This window comes from Equus asinus, chromosome 21, assembly GCF_041296235.1.
Source record: "Equus asinus isolate D_3611 breed Donkey chromosome 21, EquAss-T2T_v2, whole genome shotgun sequence".
In the NCBI taxonomy this organism is placed as follows: Eukaryota; Metazoa; Chordata; class Mammalia; order Perissodactyla; family Equidae; genus Equus; species Equus asinus.
The window spans coordinates 73745219-73769966 of NC_091810.1; the positions used below are offsets into that span (position 1 = coordinate 73745219).

At 38.8% G+C, this 24748-nt stretch overlaps 1 protein-coding gene across 4 annotated transcripts in view; it reads right to left on the minus strand.

Annotated features, from left to right (window-relative positions):
• KAT2B (lysine acetyltransferase 2B) overlaps positions 1–24748 on the minus strand; it is a 94056-nt gene that overhangs the window by 9429 nt on the left and 59879 nt on the right. For all 4 annotated transcript variants that reach the window (XR_011496468.1, XM_070493002.1, XM_044755394.2 and 1 more), the window contains exons 7-13: positions 21135–21241; positions 16794–16919; positions 15494–15630; positions 12704–12912; positions 11542–11668; positions 5337–5447; positions 2242–2385 (exon numbers count right to left, since the gene is read on the minus strand). Coding sequence is in view for 3 of the 4 variants with exons in the window: in XM_070493002.1 (XP_070349103.1) it covers positions 2242–2385; positions 5337–5447; positions 11542–11668; positions 12704–12912; positions 15494–15630; positions 16794–16919; positions 21135–21241 (961 nt within the window). In the remaining variant the exon portion in view is untranslated. The remainder of the gene's footprint in view (positions 1–2241; positions 2386–5336; positions 5448–11541; positions 11669–12703; positions 12913–15493; positions 15631–16793; positions 16920–21134; positions 21242–24748) is intronic.

Consider the following 24748-nt stretch of genomic DNA (forward strand, 5'->3'; position numbering starts at 1 on the left):
CTATCCCACCTCCCAGCCCACACACACATATGCACACACATACACGCACACACACACACACACACACTCAATTCTACCTGCTTATGGCCTATTCACAATTTCTCAAATAGTAGCTTCCATCACCCACACAACTATGGTCCCAGTTGTTCATGCGCCCATGAATCTACTTATGTTGCACTCTGAATTTCTGCTCATGCTGATTCCATTACCAGGCTGTCCAATTCAAAACACGTCTCCCACAAAGCCATCTCAGATGATGCTAGGCTGTTATGGACCCTACCTTTCCCTTGGAGTCATCACTCACAAAGCAGTACTCCACTCCCACTCTCTACTCCACCTGTCCAACTGTACCAGGTTTCTCTCTCCATCCCCACTAACCATAACTATAACTTATTCTGCTCTTGTATGCTTTGGGGGCTAGGGAAGTCCTCCATATATTTAGTTTGTTTGCTACCACCATTAGTCCCTGCCTTCCTCAAAGGGGTTTTCAAAGTTGGAATAAATGATACTTGTGAAAATAATTTGAATTCTGTGGAAGAAGATACTATGTGAATACAAATATATTATTATGGTGACTTCAAATCTCTTTTTTTCCCAAATCTCTTTTAAAAGAACTAGGTTAACAGCTCCAAGCCAGCCTCATCCATTCAATGGTGTGTGTTAGAGAAGGCTGGAGGCAAAGAGGGAAGGTGAGGAGAGACAGAGAAGAGATCCAAGAGGAGAGGAGAAAGAAGAAGAGAGAGGGAGCATTGTCTTCTAAAAACTTGACTGCTTTGGTTAGCCCTGTGCTTATGGCTTTCCCCATTACATGGGAAGAACCAACAGATCTGCACTATGTGAATCTGAAGACCCTGGCAGGGGAATCCTGCTCTCAGCTTACACTGTGGAGATGAACCGGTGCTGCTGGGAGGAGGAATTAGGAAAGCGCAGCTGACTGCACCGTGATGGCTTTAGTTGGCCAGCAGCCTCTAATGATGAACAATGAGCTGCTGAATTCAGACCTGCTCATTAAGCCCCAAAGAGAACAATGAAGAAAGCTAGCTCTTCAGAGAGAGACAGAGAGGAGCCTGCTGGGCTTTTATTAACTCTCCAAGTACCCTATTTGGAATTCTCTCCTAGGCTGACATCTTTGACCAAGAAACAACAAAGGTTGTTTTTATTTTCGAATTTGAAAAAAGCCTTTTGCTCACATTCACAGGAAGAATAAGAGCAAGTTTGAGCCACTGTTAGTAAAAGGAAAATACTTAATGAGCACCTACTATGCACCAGACACTGTGTAAGGAGCTTTATGTCTGTTACGTCAGTGATGGCCGACAAATAACTAAGAACTGGGATTAAGGGACATTAGTAGAAACGAGAAAACAAAGACAGGTTTAAGACAAATGTCTTTTTTAGTTACTTGGTAGAAAAAAGTACACTAGAATGACTAACAGAATTATAAAGTGGAATTGATGTGGGATGACACAGCTGCAAACTCCCAGTTTTTGAACTCCAATGAATTAGGGGGAGCAAAGAGGTGATCCTGGGTTTAACACACAAAGTTCACTCATTTAATAAATGGCCTATGTGTACTCCTCAATTGTACCCTGTTTATGATCTTTTCTCTGTCTTAGAGAAATGTAAAATTGCTATATAGTCAAATCTATTAACTTTTCCCTTTACTTCTTCTCCGTTAGTTCATAGGCATAAAAGACTTCACCCCAAAATCAGATAACAAATCACTCAATACCTAGAAGTATAAGCCTTCAGAACTGGCAAGGTAAAAGGAGAGATTAATACACACTAAGATAAATGTTTATGTAAGAGGATAAACACTTAAATTCAAATAGTTGGTTCAAACTAATGCTCGAGAAGTTGAAAGGAAGAACTGGAACACAGCTGAAGAGGTTCAGTTGCGTGTGTGTTGAGAGAGGGAGGTCAGTAATGGCCCTGGAGAATAGTTTAAAAAGGAAAGAAAGAGATAAGTTTGGTAAGGTTGCTTGAGGCAGAGTGTTAAAGGCCTTGAGGATGAAGTTAAGATACGTGATCATACTTCACAAGTTTTGCATTTTACACCAATTTAATAAGTGTTGACTCTGTCAGGAATGGTGACCTTGAGTGAAGACAAATCGATTTCAAAGAAGAAATCGATGCAAACTGAGATTATGACACCCAGTACACCCAGACACACAATAACCCAGAGCCCAAAGATTCACAACTCACCCCAACTAAGACTGGCCTGTATAGAAGTCACGTGCTTACCTCCTTCTGCTTCTTAATGATGACAGAAAATTCTGTATATGGGATCCGTGGATTCAGCTCACATCCCATTAAAGTGGCTCCTTCATAATCCTTGATGTAGCCAACATATTTGGTTTTAGGTATTTTAATTTCTTTGGAGAAACCCTGCAAAGCAAATAGATTCACTCATATGGGCACTGTGCATTAAATACCTATTGAGTGCTAACTATGGGCTGAGCACCGTGCTAGATATCAGGATATACTTCTTACAAGTTCTCATCGTGTGATTCTGGGAAAGACTAGTGGGAAACCTTTCCATGAAGTTCAAAAACATCAAAAATTAATCAGTGAAAATAGGAAGGAAGACAACATAAAAAAATCCTAGTGACACAAAAAATATTTAAAAGTTTTTAACAGAAACGGCTATTAAGTAAAAATAAGGTTAAATTTTGCATTAAATTGCACAACTTTTCCCAAAGTGGGGAGGGGGGCCCAGGATTCTCAACAAATCAAAAACTAACATTGACCTAAATTTTGAAAGCAAAGCATAAAATCAAAAAATAGAGCAATTAGAAGTTTGATGTTGAGAAAACGAAACCACTAATTTACAAGCAAAAAACTTCCAGACCATCGCAATGTGTGGTTGCTTCGGTGACATTAACGCTTCGCAGTGTATTCATTTACATACTTTAAGCTGTAATAACAGAGTGCTACAGGGTATATATTCGTATATTTATAATATAAACATAATTTTCCTTACAGTGCCTATTTCAGTTCTTTGTGGAAAATTACTTGGACTTCAGAACTATCAGCAGCAGTTTCCTGCCTCCCCTTTCAGCAAAAACTTATTTTCCAAGCAATTACTGCCAGCATCCTCAAAGGGGACTACAGACAAGTCATTTAAGAACCACGGCCGAGACTTCATGCTTTGCACTGTAGTTACAGCCCAGGAAAGCAGACATTCAAACCCTCAGTAAAACAATCCCACTGAGTTCTTCCAAGTGAGGTGTTTGTTTTGTTTTGTTGTTGTTGTTGTTGTTGTTGGGGAAGATTGGCCCAGAGCTAACATCTGTTGCCAATCTTCCTCTTTTTGCTTGAGGAAGATTGTCACTGAGCTAATATCTGTGCCAATCTTCCTCTATTTTATGTGGGAGGCCACGACAGCATGGCTTGATGAGTGGTGTGTTGGTCCACACCCGGGATCCAAACCTGAAAACCTGGGCCGCCAAAGCGGAGCACATGAACTCGACCACTATGCCACTGTCCTGGACCCCCAAGTGAGTTTTCCTCCTAAAATCACAGGGGGCCAGCCCTGCTGCCGAGTGGTTAAGTTCTCATGCTCCGCTTCAGTGGTCCAGTGTTTTGCCGGTTCGTATTCTGGGCGCGGACATGGCACCACTCATCAGGCCACAATGAAGTGGTGTCCCACATGCCACAACTAGAAGGACCCACAACTGAAATATACAACTATGTACTGGGGGTGTTTGGGGAGAAAAAGCAGAAAAAAGAAAAAAAAGATTGGCAACAGTTATTAGCTCAGGTGCCAATCTTAAAAAAAGAAAAAAAAGAAAATCACAAATACAGCCCAAAGAATGGGAAGAAAATAAATAAGAAATTAATTATCTGACCTCAGAGGAGGGAAAGCTTTCTAGTCATATAAAACATATAAAAAAAGAGCTTAATAGATTTTCTGTAATAAAATATTTAAAATTCTGTACATTAAAAACAGAGCCATAAGCAATGTTGAAACAAATGACAAACGGGGGAAAATCATAAAACAAAAAATTAATATCCTTATATACAAAGAGTTCTCATAAATTAATGTAAAAATAAGTAATTTAATAGAAAAAGAGGCAAAAACAATGAATTGGCAATTCAAAAAAAGAACAAGAAATACAGAGGATCAACGAATAAGAAAAAAAGTCAAACCACACAATGATCAAATAAATGCAAACACACAATTTGTTACTTAGTGAAAGAGTGAAAACATATTTTTCAATAATCAAACTCTTTCCTGGGCTCCCTCATATATTACTGACAAGAACAGAAATTATTTAAGTATTTGGCAATACATAACAAAAACCTTAAATATGTCTGGAAGCAACTCTACTTCTAGACATTTATTCTAAGCAAATTTCCATAGATGAGGGCAACACACACTCACACACATATACTCACACACGTATACTTACACACAAGAAACCCCTAAATGTCCCCAAAATGTGGTACCAGTTTAATAAATTATTTTCTATTTATACAACAAAATTCAGAGAACCACCAAAAGTCATATGAAAAAATAATCAGGATATATTAAGTGAAAAAGGCAAGTAATTAAATTACATACAATGCAAATTGATTTTTATATTTATACACACACACATGAACACACACACAGAAAAAATACTAGAAGGGTATATATCAAACATTAACAGTACATTTCTCTGGGTGGCAGAATTACAAGCAATTTTTCTTTCCTTCTTTCTGCTTTACTAAATTTTTCATAATTTCTACAATAACTTTACACATTACTTTTGCAGTCAGAAAAGCAAGTGACAAATGTTTAGGAATTATAAAACATTATTAAAAAAGTAAGCAGCCAAAAGATAATACTCAAAAAGTCAAACTGAAAACTTCTGATAAGAAGGGACTAAAGATGGCAGCCAAGCTCCCAGCCTGCTGTGTGCTATAGAACCAAGACTGTCTGCAGCCTTTCGTAAACCTCAGAATTTCCTCTCTGCTGTCAGTAATGGAGGCCCTCCAGAGACTGAATCTATTTCTCTCATTCATGGAGAACACTACTCACCCAGGACTGGGAATTTCTCCTTAGCCTGGGGAGAAAACCATATTTTAGAATGTTAGGATGCAATACTACACTTCACTTACAGATGACATTCATTCATTCATTCATTCACTCCACAAATATTTATTTAGTATTTACTATATGCTGGTCATACCCTCTACTCCACTCTGAAGCTTACTTCTGGCTTAAGGCTTACAAATAAATGTATGTCCTTCTTATAAGTAGAAACACTGGGGAAAAAACTTACTTGGATGAAGGTTACCTGAGTGCATAAGAAAAGAAATGACAGAACAATGCTGCACAGTGAAAAACCAACCTGTTTCTTGAAATATCCAATTGCATATTCATCCGCATATGTGAGGAAGTTCAGGATGTCATGTTTTATATGATATTCTTTCAAATGATTCATCAGGTGCGTTCCATAGCCCTGCATGGAAGTTAGTACACACACAAATATATTAGGTTCTCGAGAAAAGAAACTCCTAAAAATTCACTGGGAAACGGAAAATTTAGCAGTTGGTACTTTGATGTATTTTACCAGTATAATACTAACACCCTTTCTTGCATTTCTGAACTTTGAAAATGAGCTACAAAACCAAAAAATTCAAAATCCTAGAATGGTGGTACAATCAGCATCTGAAAAAACAAGTCTCTGGTTCTTTGAAAATAACACACTGAGGCTATAAGCTGCTAGTTCAATCCTAAAGATCACTTGCTGAATATTAATAAAGAAGTTTCGGCAGTGAATATTGATTATGAATTTCTGCTTATCTTTAAAGTATTTGAGAACCTAAGATGAAAAGAGCAATGTAAAGTGCTAATCTTCACTAGAATATTAACTAAACCGAGTGCTTCCTGTGAACTACAAATCAGCAATCCTTCTAAAGAACTGTATCGTCATATACACGGGATTTTCAACTTGGCTGGAATAAATTCATGATGGAAATAAGAAAAAGATCCAAGCACCAGGTTTTTCAGTGATGTACAAAGCTTAGAGAAAATCTATATATATAAAGTGATTGTTTTAGAACCTCATAAAAAGAGGTGAAAGTAAATCCAGAGACAAATGCCTTCACATAAATATTTTAGAATTTGGTGGTCCATTTTTCTCAAGAACTTGAATGTGCTTACAGGTATAAACTCACGAGACTGCAGCACCTCAAGGGGAGAAGGATCTTCGGAAGTCATTTGGTTTAGCTCTCTATTCCATGTGAGGCTAGAAGACTTCTGCCATCTACCCTGAAAAGCTGAGCTGCTAGAATGCCTCCAATATAGGGTGACCACTTAGTCCTTCAATAGACCAATTCATTGTCACACATTGTTATGCCTGGGAAGTCCCTCCTAATGTTCACCTGACATCTGATGCCTTGTTATTTCTACTTATTGACCTTAGTTCTACTCCTACAGTAACAAAGACTCATTCCTGCTCTTAACAACTCTTCAAGCCCTTGTAGACGACATGCTCTCACTCACGCCCACCCCCACCTCCCAAGTCCCAGGCCAAACATCCTCGAGGCTTCAGTCATTCTTCATACGGCAGGATCGGAAGACCCCTCCATCAATCTAACCACTCTTTTCAGGACTCTCTCCTGTATAACAACACCCTTCTAAAGCATGGATCCCAGGACCAAGCGTAATGATAATCAGGATGGTCTGTCTGGTAAATAGGAGATCAGTATTACTATTTCCCTCTTCTGGAAATTATTCTTCCATTGAAGTTCCCCAAGGACACTTTAGTTTTTCCCAAATATATCACAATACCGACACATGGTGAGTTTGAATAAAACTCAGATAAAAAGACGAATGAGATATCTCTCTCCTTGAAGAGAAGAGAGTAAAATGGGGACGATAAACATATCCATACCTAATTACAGTACAGCACTGAGCTGTTCGATATAGTAGCCATTAGTCACATGTGACTTTTAAGCAACTGAAATGTGACTAGTCCAAATTGAGGTGTACTAGAAGTGTAAAATATACACCAGGAAAGTTTCTCATTAATAACATTTTATACTTATTACATGTTTAAATGACAATATTTTGTACATATTAGATTTAATAAAAAAATAATTTCAACTGTTTCTTTTTACTTTTTTAAAAATAAGGCTACTAGCAAGGTTTAAATGACATATTTGGCTTGCAATTGAGGCTCACAATGTACTTCTATTACACAGCATTGGTAGAGAGTGATGTATTTGTACTGACAATAGAGAAAAAGGCTGCAGGATAATTAAGGGGGAGAAGAAGGAGGGTATAAAAGAAAAAAAGAATGCTTAAGCTAAGCCTTAAAAGAGTTTGTCAAATAGAAAACAATGTAAGAATATGGTTTGGAAATCTAAACGTAAGGAAAAATGAACTTATCCAAAAATTTTATAGTGGGTTTATAAGCTAGGGGTACAAAAAGGCTTCTTAAAGAAAACATAAAATGCAAAAGCATAAAGGAAAGGACTGATTATTAAGTAGACTACCTCTAATTTCAAAACTTCAAGATTTCATAAGCAATTTGTGATATCAAAAACAAAAGACAAATGACAAACTGGGAGGGTGTAATTGTGACATACTATAAAGAATTAATATCAAGAACTCATAAATATCTTCTATAGGACTGATACAAAAAAAAGAGACAGCCTAAAATTGTCAAAGAATAGAAAGAAGTAATAAATATAACCAAGAAATATAAAAAAGCTGTTCGGCCTCAATAATAATCAGAGCACTCCATCAGGAGATGCAATATTTGACTCAACAGTATCTTTAAGATGGTGCACAGTGTCAGAAATGGATGGGGAAATGGTACTTTCCAACACCACTGGTAAAAATGTAAATTGGTAAACCCATTGAGAAGGGCAATCTGGAAATAATTTTTTAAATTTAGACTGGCCATATTCATTCATGCAGCAATTCCACTTCTCAGTGACTAGAAAAACATTTCCAAATAGAGCACTGTTTGTGATAGAAAATAGTTGGAAATAAACATAAACATCTTCAATAGGAAATGATTATATAAATTATGATGCATCCACATTATGAAATACTACATAAAAAGAATAAAATACCTCTATATCAGCATTGTCTAATAGAAATTTCTGCAATGATGAAACTATTCTTTATCTGTGCTATCCAACATGGCAGCCATTAGTCACATGTGGCAATTAAGTACCTGAGTGACTGAGGAACTGAATTTTAAATTTTATTTAATGTTAATTGATCTAAATATCAATTTAAATAACCATATATACGCACTAAACTTGAAAGATCTCGAAGATCCGATGGAAAGTTTTTTAAAAAAAAATTATGTACAGTGTGAATTCTATGAATGTAAACAACAAAACACAGTCATTTCTTACATACAAGTATATTTCCACACATGTAAATAAGTAGAGAAGCACCCAGAAGGCTGCACACAAAGCTGAGAACAGCAGGATGGCAGGGGAAGGGAGAGCGGGGTTTTTTGATTTATTTGAAAATGTATTTGTGTAGGACCTAGGTAATTAAAAATTACTTTTAAAGAAAAATGGAAAAAGCTGTAGAAAAGAGAACAGTTGGCTAGTTGGAGGGAACTGCATGTGCACAGGAATAGAAATGTCTAGCATTTAGTAAGAAATGCATTTTCTGGTGAAACTCAGTTTAACATAAATGGGTTGATGGAAGAGAGCTAGGCTTTTGTTGTATACATCATCTTGTAAGAAGTTAATAGAACTATAAATTTTCTCCCCTTTGCCTACAATCCAATGATTTTACTCAAGAAGAGTGATAATGGTTCTTTTCTAAAGAGCTTCTCAAAACCTGCATAAGATATTTTTCATCAGTGGCCACTAATCTGTCACCTCTCCAAAGAAATCGTCCAGATTCCAATTGCTTGTGTAGGGGCTGTGTCTTTTAACTTGAATCCTTTCTGTGTCTAGTACTGCAACCGGCAGTAGTGGTAGCTTAAATATTTCCTTGATTAAAAAGGCATTAACAACATTAAGCTATTATATGTAAATGTTTAGATTTTCACTCCAGAACTATTTCCCGTGTTTGTATGTCTTTACTTTTAACTGTCACCAAAAGGATTCTTTTCCAAATCCATCTGGTAACTTCAATGTTTATCTAAGTATTTATTATGATAAATAAATATTAGCTATGTAACTTTAAAGTTGTACATAATATCAAATCCAAATAGTTCTTAGATGGCACGATATTCTAAAACCAAGTGAGGCACTTCAAGGAAATTCTCAAATGTTATCTTGTGTGTACTTTGAGAAAGATAAATTCACATACAAATCACATTCCCAGGAATTTGTCTATAAGCTTGATTCTCCAAAATGAATGGATGCAAATTTTAAAGTATCATTGAGCTAAGATCTTTAATACATTAAATAAAAATTTAAAACTTCCACGTATGAACTTGCTGTCTACACAAATAAGTGCCACCACCAGCAACTGGCTTCCATCAAACTCATCCATTCTATTTAATTTTGAAAGACTAATCTTCATTTTTTAAAACTAGTTTCAAGTCACTTACAAAAAGTGGCTTTTTTCTAGTTCTTTCTACTGAGTTTGTGATGTTTGGCCAGGTTCCGTCAAGTCTTTAGAAAATTACATGGTTTGGGAAAAAAATAAATTGCCCTTCTGGGAAGTAATAAGACAAAGCATCCAATTCATATTAAATACCTTTAGTTTCCCTCTCGGATCCCGACAAGTGTCCAAGTCAACCTTAACCAACCTTTCCAAACAAGGTGGTTGGTGTAGCTTTCTTTGAAAACAAAAATTAGGCAATCTTTTTCTGGAATTATAAACCAAGGACATATTTTCCAGCTCCTCTCCCCATGAAAAGCCAAACCAAAATTTCCTTTTCAATAAGTTCCTAAACTCTGGACACTTGGGATTGTTTCTCATTTTGGCTGACCGGGAATTAAAAAATGATAAGCATAACAACAGCACCATCTAAAGACATCCTGTCAGAATTCCTTGAAGAAGAGCCAGAGATCAGTTTCAAGCAAATGGGAGCCCTCAGCTTCCCCAGTCAGAATGATGAATGCAAGACTGATGAATTTTGTTTGCCCTTTGATGCTCAGTACTATGAGTCAAAGAAAAAAAGCCCCACTTGTGCTTTGTGGGAATAAATTGCAGCAGCTATAATTGGCACTGTGACCAGAGTAAAGCTGGTCATGAAAGCAGAAGTACCCACAGCACTGGCTGCAGCCCTCAGGCAGAGAATGAGTCCCTCCAGTGACTTATTTTTGGTTTTTGTAAATGTCCTTGCTTCTTTGTAGCTGAAGAAGTCAACAATGTCCTTAGATCTGCACTGTCCAGTACAGGAGCCTCTGGCCACATGTGGCCAGGGAGCACCTGAAACATGGCCAGCCCAAATTGAGATGTGCTGTAAGTGTAAAATACACACATGATTTTCAGAGGCTTAGTACAAAACAAAGAACGTAGAATGTGTCAGTAGTAATTCTTTGTGACATTGCCTACCTGTTGCGATGACAATATTTTAGATACACTGAGGAAAATAAAATATATTTTTCAAATTAATTTAACCTGTTTCCACTTTTTAAATGTAGCTACTAGAAAATTTAAAATCACATATGCTGCTCACATCTGCACGTCATATTATGTTTCATTGGACAATAGTGCCTTAGACCTTCCAAAAATTTTTCTCAGCAGCCATCTAATCCTGAGCTGCTTATCTTTCCACCATTTGTCATATTTTTGCATGATATTCTTTAGGACTCCCAAAATACCAAATGACTAATAGTCTAAAGACACATTTCCTGGTTCCATTTTCCTAAAAACAGCAGAGTAGAAGACAAGATAATCTAGATCAGAGGTCTTTCTGCCAATTAAGAGTCTAGTGTATTCCAGCCAGACTGAAGAGATGAGTAACACAGCCCAGTTCCCGGGGAGTAAGGGACCTGGCCCAAGAACAGCTGGGAAGGTAAGTTAGACACTCACTCACACACAGAGATACACACCCTCTCCAAAAACCCACATTCCAAACCCTGCATGAATATTTCTGAAACTTAGCCATAAATTTATTCAAGTTTTTCATAACTTCCCTTACAGAATTTCTTTAGTCCTTATCTCCCTTTAGGGACAAGGTCATAAGAAATCTTTCTGAAGTGTAAGCCACCTAAATCATCCTCCTGATCCACATATCACCACATCCTTTCTCGTGGTTCAGTCTCACCAGTTGGATGTGTGTGCATGTGCACAGGCATAAATTAACAATGAACAGTTCCCTTCACTTGCCATATACTATGACTATACTTGAGTTGCATTTGGGGCTGTGTGGTGTCCCTTACCTTGCCCAAGGCCCAGCAAAGCTTTGGTAGAACCTTACCTGTTGGTATACGGAACCATTTACTCTCTGTACACACATAAACATACACTCTCAGTGAGAAGATTCTTCTCAGAAAGTCCTGAATTTCACTTTGAACCTTCTCTGGACATGGCACAAAGAGACTCTCCCAAGCTCTGCAGCTTTAGTGAGAAGCACCACATTCTGCTTTTCTTCTATGACCTTGGGTTATCCTTACCTTGACTTGCTCATTTGAGGTTACAGCACAGAAAACAATCTCTGTGAATCCTTGGGATGGGAACATACGGAAGCAGATACCACCAATAACACGGCCATCTTTAATTAAAGCAAGAGTTTTGTGTTTCCTGAAAGAATAAGATTATATCAAAGTTTTACCTATCTTGTTTACATAAGTATACTCTTTGGGATGTTCCTTATTAATCAACCAGGAAAGGGGAGGTGTTTTTCTTGAGTTTCTATGGAAACTTCTTTTATCTAGCCATTATCTTGCTAAACCACTCCTTAATGTGGACTTTTTAGAGCAAGCTTGCCTGCACAAGACCTCATCAGAGCTTCCATCGGACCAAAATGCCAGCCACCTAAGAAGGGGCTGAGGTTTACAAATAAAGAAGAGGGTATGTGAGGAGGTGCTCCCTGGTACTAGAACAGGGGTACACCCAATGCCAAGGGACTCAGAGTAGGGGGTCAAGGGGAGAGCACGAAGTCATGGACAAATGTGGCATATGTTTCTGAAGAGTTTAGTCTTACTCAAAAATATTATAAAAACATTATGGAAAAGAATACAAAACCCACATGTGCAATTTGTCAAAACCTGCATTATAGAATCCTATCCGACCTTCTCTCCGTCTAAAATGTCACTCTGAATTGTCACGTGTGGATCATAGTCTATATAGGCTCTTGGGTTATATATGTTAAAATACATTCAATTAGAGAAGTTTTTGTTTTGGGGGGGTTTTTTCCAAAGCAATGGATTTTCAAAGTTAACCTGTCTGATATCCCAATAATTTTCCCAGTGCTTACAGACCTAGGCAACAATGATGCCTAGTTAAGATACCAAAACCAAGAATGTTTTGACTATGAAGAAACTGGGACATCATCTTAATGTTATATTCTTTCACTGCTATGATGAATGTAGCACAGGATAGTCAGCAGTAACTTAAAATATTAAGCTTCATTATTATTAACAAAAAATTTATGACTTGTGAAAAAGTAGTCTTAATGCTTTAGCCATGGCAATTATCTTGATGTAGCTCTGTATCCACAGTGTGACAAGAGGCAGCAGGATTCGGTGGGTGACTACGGCTCACTTTCACTGTCTGAGTAGTTCCTCTTTCATTTAAGAAGGAAGAAGAAAGAAGGAAGAGCAAAGCCCCACTTACGGGTCAAAGACAAGCCGTGTGATGTACTCTTTGGGCATCCGGGGCAGCTGATGGGAGAACACGTTCTGTAGACCAACCAGCCACATCAGAATCTTCTTGTTGGGTTTCTGGTTCAGGGAATTGCCAACCACGTGAAATTCAATCACACCCCTGCGCTCTTCCAGCCTGGCTGCCTCGTCCCTGGCTGAATGTGCTGATAGAAAATTGGTCTGGCATGCAGGAGACAAGAAAAAATTACACAGAGCTCTTCTCTTAAGACAGTGGGGATAGGACATATGATCTCTTCTCTTCTTCGTTTGAATACGATACACATTTGGGGATTTTCAGGGTCTCAAACCACACATACACATTATGAAAACAAAACAGAAAAGGCAAGTAAAGCATTTTGGGAGATCAGAGAATTATACATGTACATGGATATTTGGTGTAGATTAGGAGTCATCAAACTTGTCTGTAAAGAGCCAGAGAGTAAATATTTTAGACTTTGGAAGTCATAAGGTCTCTGCAGCCTCTAGGCAACACTGTTGTGGTGTGAAAGCAGCCATAGATGACACATAATTGAATGGGTGTAGTAGTATTCCAATAAAACTTGATTTAAAAAGGGGGAGGGGAGACTGGATTTGGCCTGCAAGCTATAGTTCGCCAACCCTTGGTTTAGAGGAATCCCATCTGGCTGAGCTTTATAGGACCCTCTGAATGACAGATCCCAAATTCTCATTATAGGCCCAACACTAGCAGTCACGTTCACATTGTTAGCACCTCTTTTTGGAGGACAGGTTTCTTTCCAGAGGAATATCTGTTGACCCACTCTCAACCATAACTGGAAGCACAACCTTGTGCCAGCACTTTATGCTCCCCATCCTATTTAATCTAGCCGGTAGCGTGCAGGTAAATGTTCAACAAACAGCTCCCCAAAGAAGAAAAGCCCTAATTGGTAGTACCTGCTTCATTTCATTGTTCTACAGTCAGCTGCCCAGGTGACCAGGTGTCATTATGGTCAATTTCAAGCTACCAACTTTTTTTTTTTGGAGAGGAATATTGGCTCTGAGCTAACATCTGTTGCCACTCTTCCTCTTTTTGCTTGAGAAAGACTGTTGCTGACCTAACACCTGTGCCAATCTTCCTCTATTTTTCTATGTGGGATGCCTGCCACAGCATGGCTTGATGAGCAGTGTGTAGGTCCACACCCAGGATCCAAATCTGTGAACCCTGGGCCACCAAAGCAGAATGCCCAAACATAACCACTACGCCACTAGACCAGCCCCTCAAGCTACCAACTTCTTAACAACCAGCTCACAAAATTCTTGAAAATTCAACAATTGCCTTCTCTGTGCCAATACAAGTCAACTCCAGCACACTACAAAATCCATCCAATAGATTTTGAAATGTGTGATTGCATCCACATTTTGTAGCTGAAAACACCAAGCTACCCTGTAAAGTTACTACATCCCTGAAAGACAAGCATACAAGAGGTACTACAATCTTAAGTCCCCGGGACTGGATATCTAGAAGGAAATGGAAAGGACAGTTTTAAAAGGAGATCTTTCTCTTACAACATTCCAGCTCTCTGAGTTATCCTCAATACCGTAAAATAAATATCTAAGGAAACATGACAAATTAAAAATTGATATTTGAATCTAGCAGGGCCACACTAAAAAAAATTTAAAATATGTTTTGTAAAATAATCTCCAAGCCATTTCTTCATTTCTGGGAAGCTGTGAAAATGTCTTAAACTACCCTGCCCTTGGATGTGATGCAACCAGATCACAGCAGTACTTCTACTAAAAATGCTTCACTTGAATCTAATCATTACTAAATGGACAGATCCAAACAGAGGGACGTATGCAAAACCAGTGACCAGGACTCTTCAACAATGGTACTACCCTAAAGACCAAAAAAGAACTGGGGAACTGTTCTAGATTAAAGGAGACTAAAGAGATGAAGAGAGAAGAACTAAATGCAAAGCACGATCCCTGGCTGATCCCTTCAAAAGCAGCAATACACCTTAGAAAGGACATAATCCAGATATGTGGGGAATTTGAATGTGGGCTATACATCCAGGGGTCAGCAAACTTTTCTATAGAGGGCCAATTAACAAATATTTTAGGTTGTGCGGGCCATATAGCCTGTCTTAACTACTCAAATCTGCTCTTATAGTGCAAGAGAGACACAGACAATATGTTTCAATAAAACTTTATTTGCAAAAACAGCCAGTGGGCCGGATTTGGTCTGCAGGCTGTAGTTTGCCAACCCATATATTAGACAATGTTGTAATTAAGCTAAATTTTCTGACAGTGGTAACTACATTGTGGTAATGTAAAGAATACTTTTACGAGATAAAGGTGAAAACAGTTAGGGGTGAGGTGTTATGACATCTGTATTTAATCCTGAAATGGTTCACAGGAGAGAGAGAGAGACAGAGGGAAAGCGAATGTAGCATACTATTAACAATTGGTAGATCTAAACAAAGAATCTATAGATCTTTATCATGGAATTTTTGCAATATTTATGAAGGTTTAAATTCTTTAAGATAAAAAGTTGAGGAAGGAGGAATGCCTTCAACTGTGTGAGATTATTAGTATGTTTCCTTGTGATGTGATATTCGTCAAAGGGAATCACCTCTCCATCAGTTTTTCTTGCCCTCCCACTCTAACCTCCAGGTTAAATGTAAACCACGGTAGTATAACGTGCTATCTCTCAGCAATACCATCTCCAGTTCAGACAGCTAGAGTGGCTAGGAGAACAGAAGGGATCATCTACCAGCTGGCTGCCCTGCTTCACCCTGCTGACCTCTGGTCCAAGCATCGCTGCAGGGTCCGTGATAGTAGACATGACCTCGTTGATTAATTCCATTGGAATATCCCCCATAACTCGGGGTTTCTTGGCCTCCTCTAGAACATGAGAGTCATTCATTTTCCTCTTTTCTCCTGTGATAATCAAAATAAAAGGGAAAACAATGGGGGATTTAAAACACAAAGCTGAGAAATAATACATTCCAACTAATTTTCTAACAACACTGATGGGTATGGAAGTCAACTCTCCATTTATCAGGGAAAGAGGTGGCAGTGGAAGGTGGAAAAGAGAAGGGTGGAGGTCACAATACCTTCTAACCACAGATCTATTCTAAATATTTTCTACTTTCTACGATAACTTTTTAACTTGATATATGAGTTACTACGGCATGTGTTTCTTCAATTGCAAATGCAAGAGGTAATTCTAGTTAACATTGGTTAATCATCTCTAATTTAGTTCCTTTGTGGTCCGAAAATATGGTCCATATGATGGCGAAATGTCAAAATTTTTTGAAACTTGCTGTATGGCCTAAAATATGACCAATTATTTGTAAATGTGTAGTGGCTTCTTGGAAAGAATGTGTATTTTCTGATTTTTAGGAGTAACGGTCTCTATAAATCCATTAGATTAAGTTTTTTGATCATGTTTCTATATCTTTACTGATAGTTTCGTCTGCTTGATCTATGAATTACTCAGAGATGTTTCTTCAAGCCTTGAACCACTGGCTGATTTGATGATTTCTCCTTGTAGTTCTGTATGAGGCAGAAGTGGTAGTACACCAGTTCTGAGCCTAGGCTTCAAGAAACTGTATATTTCTGCCTGCTCTCTGGTGCATCATCATAAGATGCATCCTCATAAGAACATGTTCTGTCCCAAGAAAAGGAAAAGAAGCCCAACGGTCCCTGGAGGGGTATGAGAAATATACGGAGCAGAGATGCTGCAGCTGAGGTGTTCTAGCTAAGGCAAATCCAGAAGAGAGCACCCAGTCAATGGGCAGCCACGTGAACAAGCCCAGCCAAGACTGAGTGAGGCTGACAGAGGTCAGCCAGCTGGCAGGCAACACAGAGAATGAGTGAGCTACGATAATAAAAGATTATGGTTTTGTTTTAAGACTCTGCATTTTGGGTTGGTTTATTACACAGCAATAACTAACCAACAGAATTCAAAGTAATTTCCAGCCACTAAAATCCTGAACGTGCACAATCTATATTGGTCTGACTCTATCTTTGGTGCTCCTCAGATAATGGGGCTCCTAGGGCAAGTCACAGCCCTCTAATATGCCCCCTTAAGAGCTTACCTGGGTTTGCCTCAAGCCCAGAGGAGGCTTTGCAGGAAGGACTGGTACTCCCTCCATTTGGCTGCTCAAGGGAAGATGAGTTTGAATTGTATGAAATTGTCCCAGCCACAGGAGGTGGATTGATAACTGCCCCAAGAAAAGGAAAAGAGGGTATTAAATGACTCCCTTCTCAGACAATAAGAAACCAAGTGCACAAGACCATCCCATTCTTTTTAAAAAATGAGATATTTTATTTATTTAATAAAATAAATAAATGTGAGACCACCTTTAAAATAAATGCCGCAAGGCCAATGCAGGCATCAAGATAATAAAGACAGTAATGAATTATAACCGACTGAATAGCATAAGGATATCTGAGTCCATATGGATAAAATAACAAATGAACAAATAAATAAATAAGTGGGGATAAAGTAAAGCTCTCCTTACAGGAGAAGGCCAAAAAATAAATAAGGAAGGAGTGATAGAAGTTAGGGTAAAACAACATTTGGCAGCCAGCCTATAATAACTGATTCAGGGAAGAATCATCTGTACCGGCTAAACCTCGTGAGCACAATTTTGATGAAGACAGGGTAGTCTCAAACCATCTTCCCACGAAAGCACTTTTTTTATTACAAAAGGAAAAATGGTAACACTGCAGTGGAGAAAGCTTGTCAACACCATCTTAACCAAGTAATCCAATTTAATACAAACAATAAAGGGAGAGGCCAACATTACATGCCTCCTGATGTGACGCAGAAATTGCTACAAACCACACGATTGAGATAAGAGGCAAAAATGGAAAGCAGCCTATAGATTAGACAATAATATTGCATGGAGGTTAAAATTCCTTCCTTTGATAACTATACTGTTGTTAAGTAAGAGAATGTCCTTGTTCTTGGGAGATACCCACTTAGGGTATTCTTAAGTCAGTAAAGGGGCATGATGTTTGCAACTTTCAAATAGTTTAGGAAAAAGAATGTATATAGAGAAAGAGACAAAAAGACAGAAGAGGGATGATAAAGCAAGAACCACAAAATGTTAACAATTGGTGAATCTGGGTAAAAGATATACAGTATGTAGGATTTCTTTGTCCTATTCTTGTAACTTTTCTGTTAGTTTAAGAGTATTTCCAAATAAAAAGTTCTCTGTTTTTCCCTAAAGCCATTGTTAGAAAATAGGAAGTTGCTTTGTGCTGCTGACTTGTAGCTGATGAGGTGAGAACTGACGAGGGATCCAAACATTCTCAGTGACACTGGTCACGTATAAAACATATGGCAGTGCAGACAGATGCCCAAAGAGAATGTTCATCTAAGTTTCAATGCAACCACAGTGCAGGCCTCAGAGGGCACTCCCAGCAGCCAAGAAAGTGATGGAACAAGGAAGCAGAGAGACCTCATCCAGAGCACTCCTAACTGAACAGCAATGGGTATGTAAAGAATCAGAATATACTAAAGTACCAGGCTACATGGTTTTCCTTCAAACAGAAAACAGGACTTCCAAATATCAAAGGACACTGGAAAGATTCTACACAAAGAGGAAACTCTGGCGATTGTGAAGACATCTGAGTATCTTCAAAACTTCAGAGCCATCATTATGAAGGTCATTTATCATAGTTGCATAGATGTGCAGACATGCCAATTAAGTAGATGATTACATTCTTCTTCCCTCCCAGAGAACACATTGCAATTATAGTACAAGAGGAGGAGAAAGCCTGCTTCTGATGGCTTCAGGTAATAGTGAAGAGTACATTCCAGTTTAACTGGGTTACAACCCTAGCCATAGAAATAAACATGAAATTCCCAGAGGGTCAGAGACAACCTCTGCCATCTCTCTCCTGTGCTAGGACAGATAAGGAGCCGGAAGTTGAACAGACTGAGCGGGTGAGGATCAAGGGGGGTTTTTACACAGAGAGAAATCCTCTCCAGAAGACCCTCCAGAAAAGAACTGAGTTGACCCTATTGAATAGCTTTGATATCTCCCTGCATGAGGGAGGAAACTGTTCTTCACTGATTCCTCCCACAAGCATTTGCCTGTACCTTTGCAAGCACACAGAAGCAGTGCAACGTAGTGGTTAGAACTGTGGCTCTTAACATCGTGGCATAGCTAGGAATCAGACAGATCTGGGTGTGAAACCCAGTTCCACTACTTAAAAGCTCTGATTTTGGACAACTTGTTGCTCCTTTCTGAGTTTCTATTTCTCATCTATATAAAGGAGATCATAATTCCAACTCCTCAGGGTTTGTGCTAACGCTTTTTTAAAAATATGAAGCAAACTTCACAGGCAAGCAATTATGGGAAGTATCAGTTATTGCTATTGTGCAAAACTGGGTCTCCGACCATCCAGAAGTCACACTCATAGGAGAGAGAAGATGTACAGAAGAAACGGGGCTAGGAGAGCATGAGATAAGCATTGTAGGACACACTGGTTCTGAAATATTGCCGCACATCAGAATCACATTTAGAAGTCTTAATGTCCAGGCCACACCCTAAGCCAATTACACCACACCCTCTTGGGAAGGGACTCAGAAATCAGCATTATTTTAAATCACCGTGGGTGATGCCATTGTGCAGTCAAGTTTGAGAACTAAGGATAGGATCTATTCAAGGTTCTGTAAAAGTCTGGAAGGAAGGTGGAGGCTGGAGGGCGTGGGAGGAATTAGGAAAGAGTCTGTGGGAGAGATGTCATTTGAAAGCAAAGTGAGACAATGATAAGGTGAACAGCACAGGGAGATAGGGAGCAGTACAGAGGATATGCCCAGTCACCACAGAGAACACGTCCAGTAAAGGCTGACAGCTCAAGCCTGGAGGGAGTATGTAGTATGCACAGAAAGCCCCAAAGCACTACAGGTTTTGGATGAGAAAAACATGAAATCATATTCTATGACCTAGGGTAAAAAAAAGAAAAAAGCACACAAAGATGTTTTGACACGTTTAGTAACAAGAATTCTAACAACAGGGGTTTGAACCAAACCAAAATACCTCACTTCTTAAGTACTCTGCTTTGTAGGGATTTAATTATATTTACACCCAAACATGGGCTCTAGATGAAAAAAAAATTTTTAATCACCTTCTCAAATGCATTGTGCTGAGTGAAAGAAACCAGACTCAAAATCCATGTACTGTATGACTCCATTTATATGATGTTCTAAAAAAAGGCAAAATTATAGGAACAAAAACCAAATCAGTGGCTGCCAGGGCTGGGGGTGGAGCAATGAATGGACTAAGAAGGGATACAAGGGGATTTTCTGGGGTGATGCAACTGTTCTATACTTCGATGGCAGTGGTGGTTACACAACTGTGTTTGTTACAACTCACAGAACAATATACTAAAAAGGGTGACTTCTACTGTATGTAAAATATTTTTCGGAAAAAATACCAAGAATGAAATTACCTTTGCTGGAGGTGTTACTAATGAGCTGCCATATCACACACTGAGCTAGAGCCCTACCAAAAACTCTGACATCAAAATCCTGCCTTCTGCCTTTCTCCACGGCCACATATAAATTACCACTTAGGCATCTCTCGCCAAACTTCTCTGAGTCTTCCTAGTGTGTGATTCTTCCTTCCTCACAAAATGCCCATTGATGCCCCTGGCTGATTCAAACAATGGCAAAGATGCCCTGGCCCCACTGGGAAGTACTTCACATCCTGAGACTCAAGACTGCTCTCTTCCACTCACCATCCTACCATTACCAATGACAGTGACTTGCACAAAACAGACAGCACAGAGTAAGAAACCAAATTAAGAGATCAGGCCAGTGGTGTAGTGGTTCAGTTCATGCACTCCACTTTGGCACCCGGGGTTTATGGGTTCAGATCCCAGGCACGGATCTACATACTGCTTATCAAACCACACTGTGGCAGCATCCCACATACAAAATAGAGGAATACTGGCACAGATGTTAGCTCAGTGACAATCTTCCTCAAACAGAAAGACAAAGATTAGCAACAGATGTTAGCTCAAGGCCAATCTTCCTCACCAAAAAAAAACCAGAATAAAAAAGAAATCAGACAGATTTGATTCTTGGGCATATCTGGCCATTGATCAAGAATATAAGTATCTTTAAAAAGAGCCAGCATTTGACTCCAGAGCTGGGCTACCTATAATTTTACGCCTCCCATGAAATTGTAATGTGCAAGCTAAGCAAACCCAACAGTTGGAGTAGTCGTAGCTGTTCTTTTAACTGTTTGATTTGCACTTGCTCTCCTCATTGACAGAGATGTGGATGCAAGATTTGCCAATGTGTTTACTTTTTTGCTGGCTCAGTCTTCAATTTCTCGATGAAAAATACAAATAAATGCAAAGTGAGTTGCAACTAACATTTCCTGGTTGTTCTCTGATTTATGCAAAAAGAAATTTACCTGTTTGGATTCCTAGCTGGCTGGTTCTGGAAGAGGCTGAAAGAAAATCCTGATCCCAGATGGGAGAGTTTTGACTATAAACTTCTTCTTCTAACATGGACAGAAACCTAGACACAAGGAAAAAAGCAATAATAAGATCAAAAACTGACGAATAACTAGAAGGACAAAAGCCCGAACCATCTATGGCAATCACCTGACCACCAGCATCTCATCTTCAGCTCAGAAATACACCAGTGGATTATGACTCAAAGGACGAGGTAGTTGGCAGCACTGGTATGTATATTCAAATACAGAAATGCACTTCTGCAAATTTATTCTCTTTTGACTCTGCATAGATTGACACAACATAGACTGCACAGAGCATTACATCAGTGGCAACGCATTCCAGAGCAAGATTTCAGCCCTCCATGCAGCTGTCACTGTCACCGTCACCTTCATTACCATCACAAAAGCTGCTAACATTTGAGTGCACGCTTTGCGCCTGCACTGTTCTGAGAACTTCTTATTGAATCCTCACATCAACCTAATAAGTTGCATATTTTATTTTTATTTATCACACATATGTAGCTCTTACTATGATAGACATTGTTCTAAGTGGTTGATATATATTAACTTGATCTTCCTAACAACCCTATAAGATAGGATCCATTATTATACCCATTTCACAGATGAAAAAACCTAATACAAGAGGGGTTAAATAACTGGTACAAAGTTCCACAACCAGTAAACTGTAGGGCCAAGATTAGAACCAGTGACTAATTACTCTACTTCTTGTCATGTTATAAACCAAACAGATCTCAAGTTTGGGCGGTCCATAGGAATCACCTGATACCCAAGCCCCACCTAGGCTTACTGAATCAGAGGCTGTGAGAAGGGGCCTGGGTTACAATTTTGATAAGGACCCTAGACAATTCTTATTTACACCAAAATTGAAGAACGATGATTAAAATACCAACACAAATCTATATTTCTGGTACCGGAATATCTTCCTGCAAGCTTTGTTTTAAGGCACACTAATTCTAGTGGAGGGGTATAGAATAATGGCCAAGAGCCTGGGCTCTAGAATCCATTTGCCAAGCCTACCACTTATTATTTGTGTGACTTTAGAACAAATTCTTAACTTTCCTCTTCCTCAATTTCTTCTTTTATAAGAAACTATCCCCGCATAGGGTGGTAGTGAGGTATAAGCTAACGGATGCTTAACATGGTGCCTGATCCCTAGGAAGTGCTCCATTCATTCATTCAACAAATAGTGACTGAACGCCTAGTTTGTGCCAGGCACTGTGTTAGGTGCTGGAAGGGCAGAGTGAAAAAAAAAATCACCTTGCCCTCATGAAGTTTACATTGTAATGATGTAATACAGGTTACCTATGATAAGCCCTCTGTCCCTTCTCTGAAATTTTGAAGTCCAAAAACCCTTAAAGAAAGATTTTCCATAACCCATTTGGCAAAAAAATCTGACTGAATAGTTTTATGTATAAAACTATTTATAGTCTTTATAATTATAAATGGATTTGATTTGGGGGAACTGCCCCCACCCTGAGAGCTGTGATATATAGCACGTGTGTAATATTATCTTTATAAAATTTTTTAAATTTTGAATTGTGAAACATATCTAGTATCAAGGTTTTGCATAAGTGATCAAGGATCTGAATCATCATCATCACTATTACTTAAAGTACCACTATTCTTTTCATTTATCAAATCCTGCAAGATTTAGATGATTTCAGGGGAGGGAGAGCTTGAGTTTTTGGAAGTGAAAACAGGTGGGAAAAGGTCCTGGGGTCTTCTGACTTTCTGCTTATAGTCAGAAGACTTAAGAACAAGGTACCATTTGAGTGAACGTGTACTCCCACTTGATATTTAAATCATGGTTTATAGAAATGGCATGAGTCACTTCTTCTTACTAAGAAGCCACTATTAACTTATGTTTTAAAACACTTTTGTATGTTTCTCATCAAACACAGAACGACTGACAGCAACAGGAGCTAAAATCCTTACGAAGATCACATTCTGGTCATGCTGATGAGAGAGGGGGGTCATGAAGCCTTCCCCCTCTGCCTAAGCAGACCCTGCCTGTCCCTTACACAGCCCTCGAGATTTCCCCAAGTGCCTTCATCACAGAAGTAAATTTCCTTTCCTTTTCTAGGCTCCTTCTTTATCAGTCATTATATGATCAGAACACTCTTCACAAAGCCCTGCAGAGACTCACCAAAGAATGCCATTAATAATTTAGGAAAAGAATTACATGTATGTGTGTATTGTATATGCATAGAAATACATATAGTTATTTCATTATAATAAAGAACAGTCTCATATAATGACACGAGAAAGCGCTTGTTTATATACACAGGCTACAAAATTGTATGAAGAATCAAAGAACACGATACGCGGATCAAAAATAGAAATATCTAGAAACACTAAAAGCAGTTCAGAGTGGCAGGGCTACAGGTGGTCTTTTGCTTCTGTGTTCTCTCTTAACCACATTTTCATTGACATGTGCATTTATAACTTTTAAGATGAAATACAGACACAAACCTTTTTAAAAACAACCTTCTAAGTAGGTGGATAAAGGAAAAAGCACAAGTTAAAGCCAAGTGGAAGGAAGGACAACACACGAAGAGTAGGCAGACAAGGATGTAAGCCCTGGAAACGCATCTGAGACTCAGGGCAACCACACTGGGTGGCGTGAGGGGGGCTGCCGCTCCCCCGTTGAGACAGCGCCCAAGACTCAAACAGCACCTCGGGCCTCAATATATGTGATTCTGCTGCCAAATCTGTAAGTATAAATCCCTAAGAGCCTCAAATGTTGTCATCTTCAACGAAAAGGGACTTAACAGGAGAAGTGGGTGGTAGTCTTACCCTACCATTAGCAATAGAGAAGAAAAGAAAGCAGCACTGATTTTTCAGCTCAACAGCATAAGCATGCCAGAACTATGGGTTGAAGGAACAAAACACACTATAATTAGCAAATATCTGCAAGAAGCAAAATGAATTTGCTATGGAAAAAAAAATTGTTACTTTGCAAGGTAATTAAAATTTTTCTTTAAGCACCATAAAAGGTGTGCGGGGGGGGGGGGAGGGGGGTCCTCTTTGTCCCTTGGCTTAGAGACAGAATGACAACTATAATCTAAAAACATAGACTGCTGCTTATGCGGCAAGTGTAATAGAGAAATAAGTAAGAAAACTGCTTTAGTCTCTAAGCAAAAAGAGCTTAGACTAGTTAAAAGGCAGCCACTGAAATAATGGGCCTGCCCGGAGGTCATGAACCATTTAGGGTTGACACTCAAACTGCAGTTTCAGCACTTCTGAATCTTTCTCCCTGGAGGATAACAAAATGTTCACGTCATGCCTCAGTCTCATGTGCTGACTGCCTTAAGAAAATACCGAAAACCAGGATGCTAAGATCTCTGTGCAAGTACTGGCTGTTTAGCTAAAGCTGATCAGAATTATCCATGACACCCTCCACCTAAGGCTCAGGATTTGTGTTAAACTGCAAGGGAATTTTCAGTCAACTTCTGTCAGAAAACCATTTTTTGTTGTTGTTTTGGACTGAACTTATTTTGAAAAATTAAAACTATCTTTCCTGAGACACAAATTGGGCAATCCAGTAG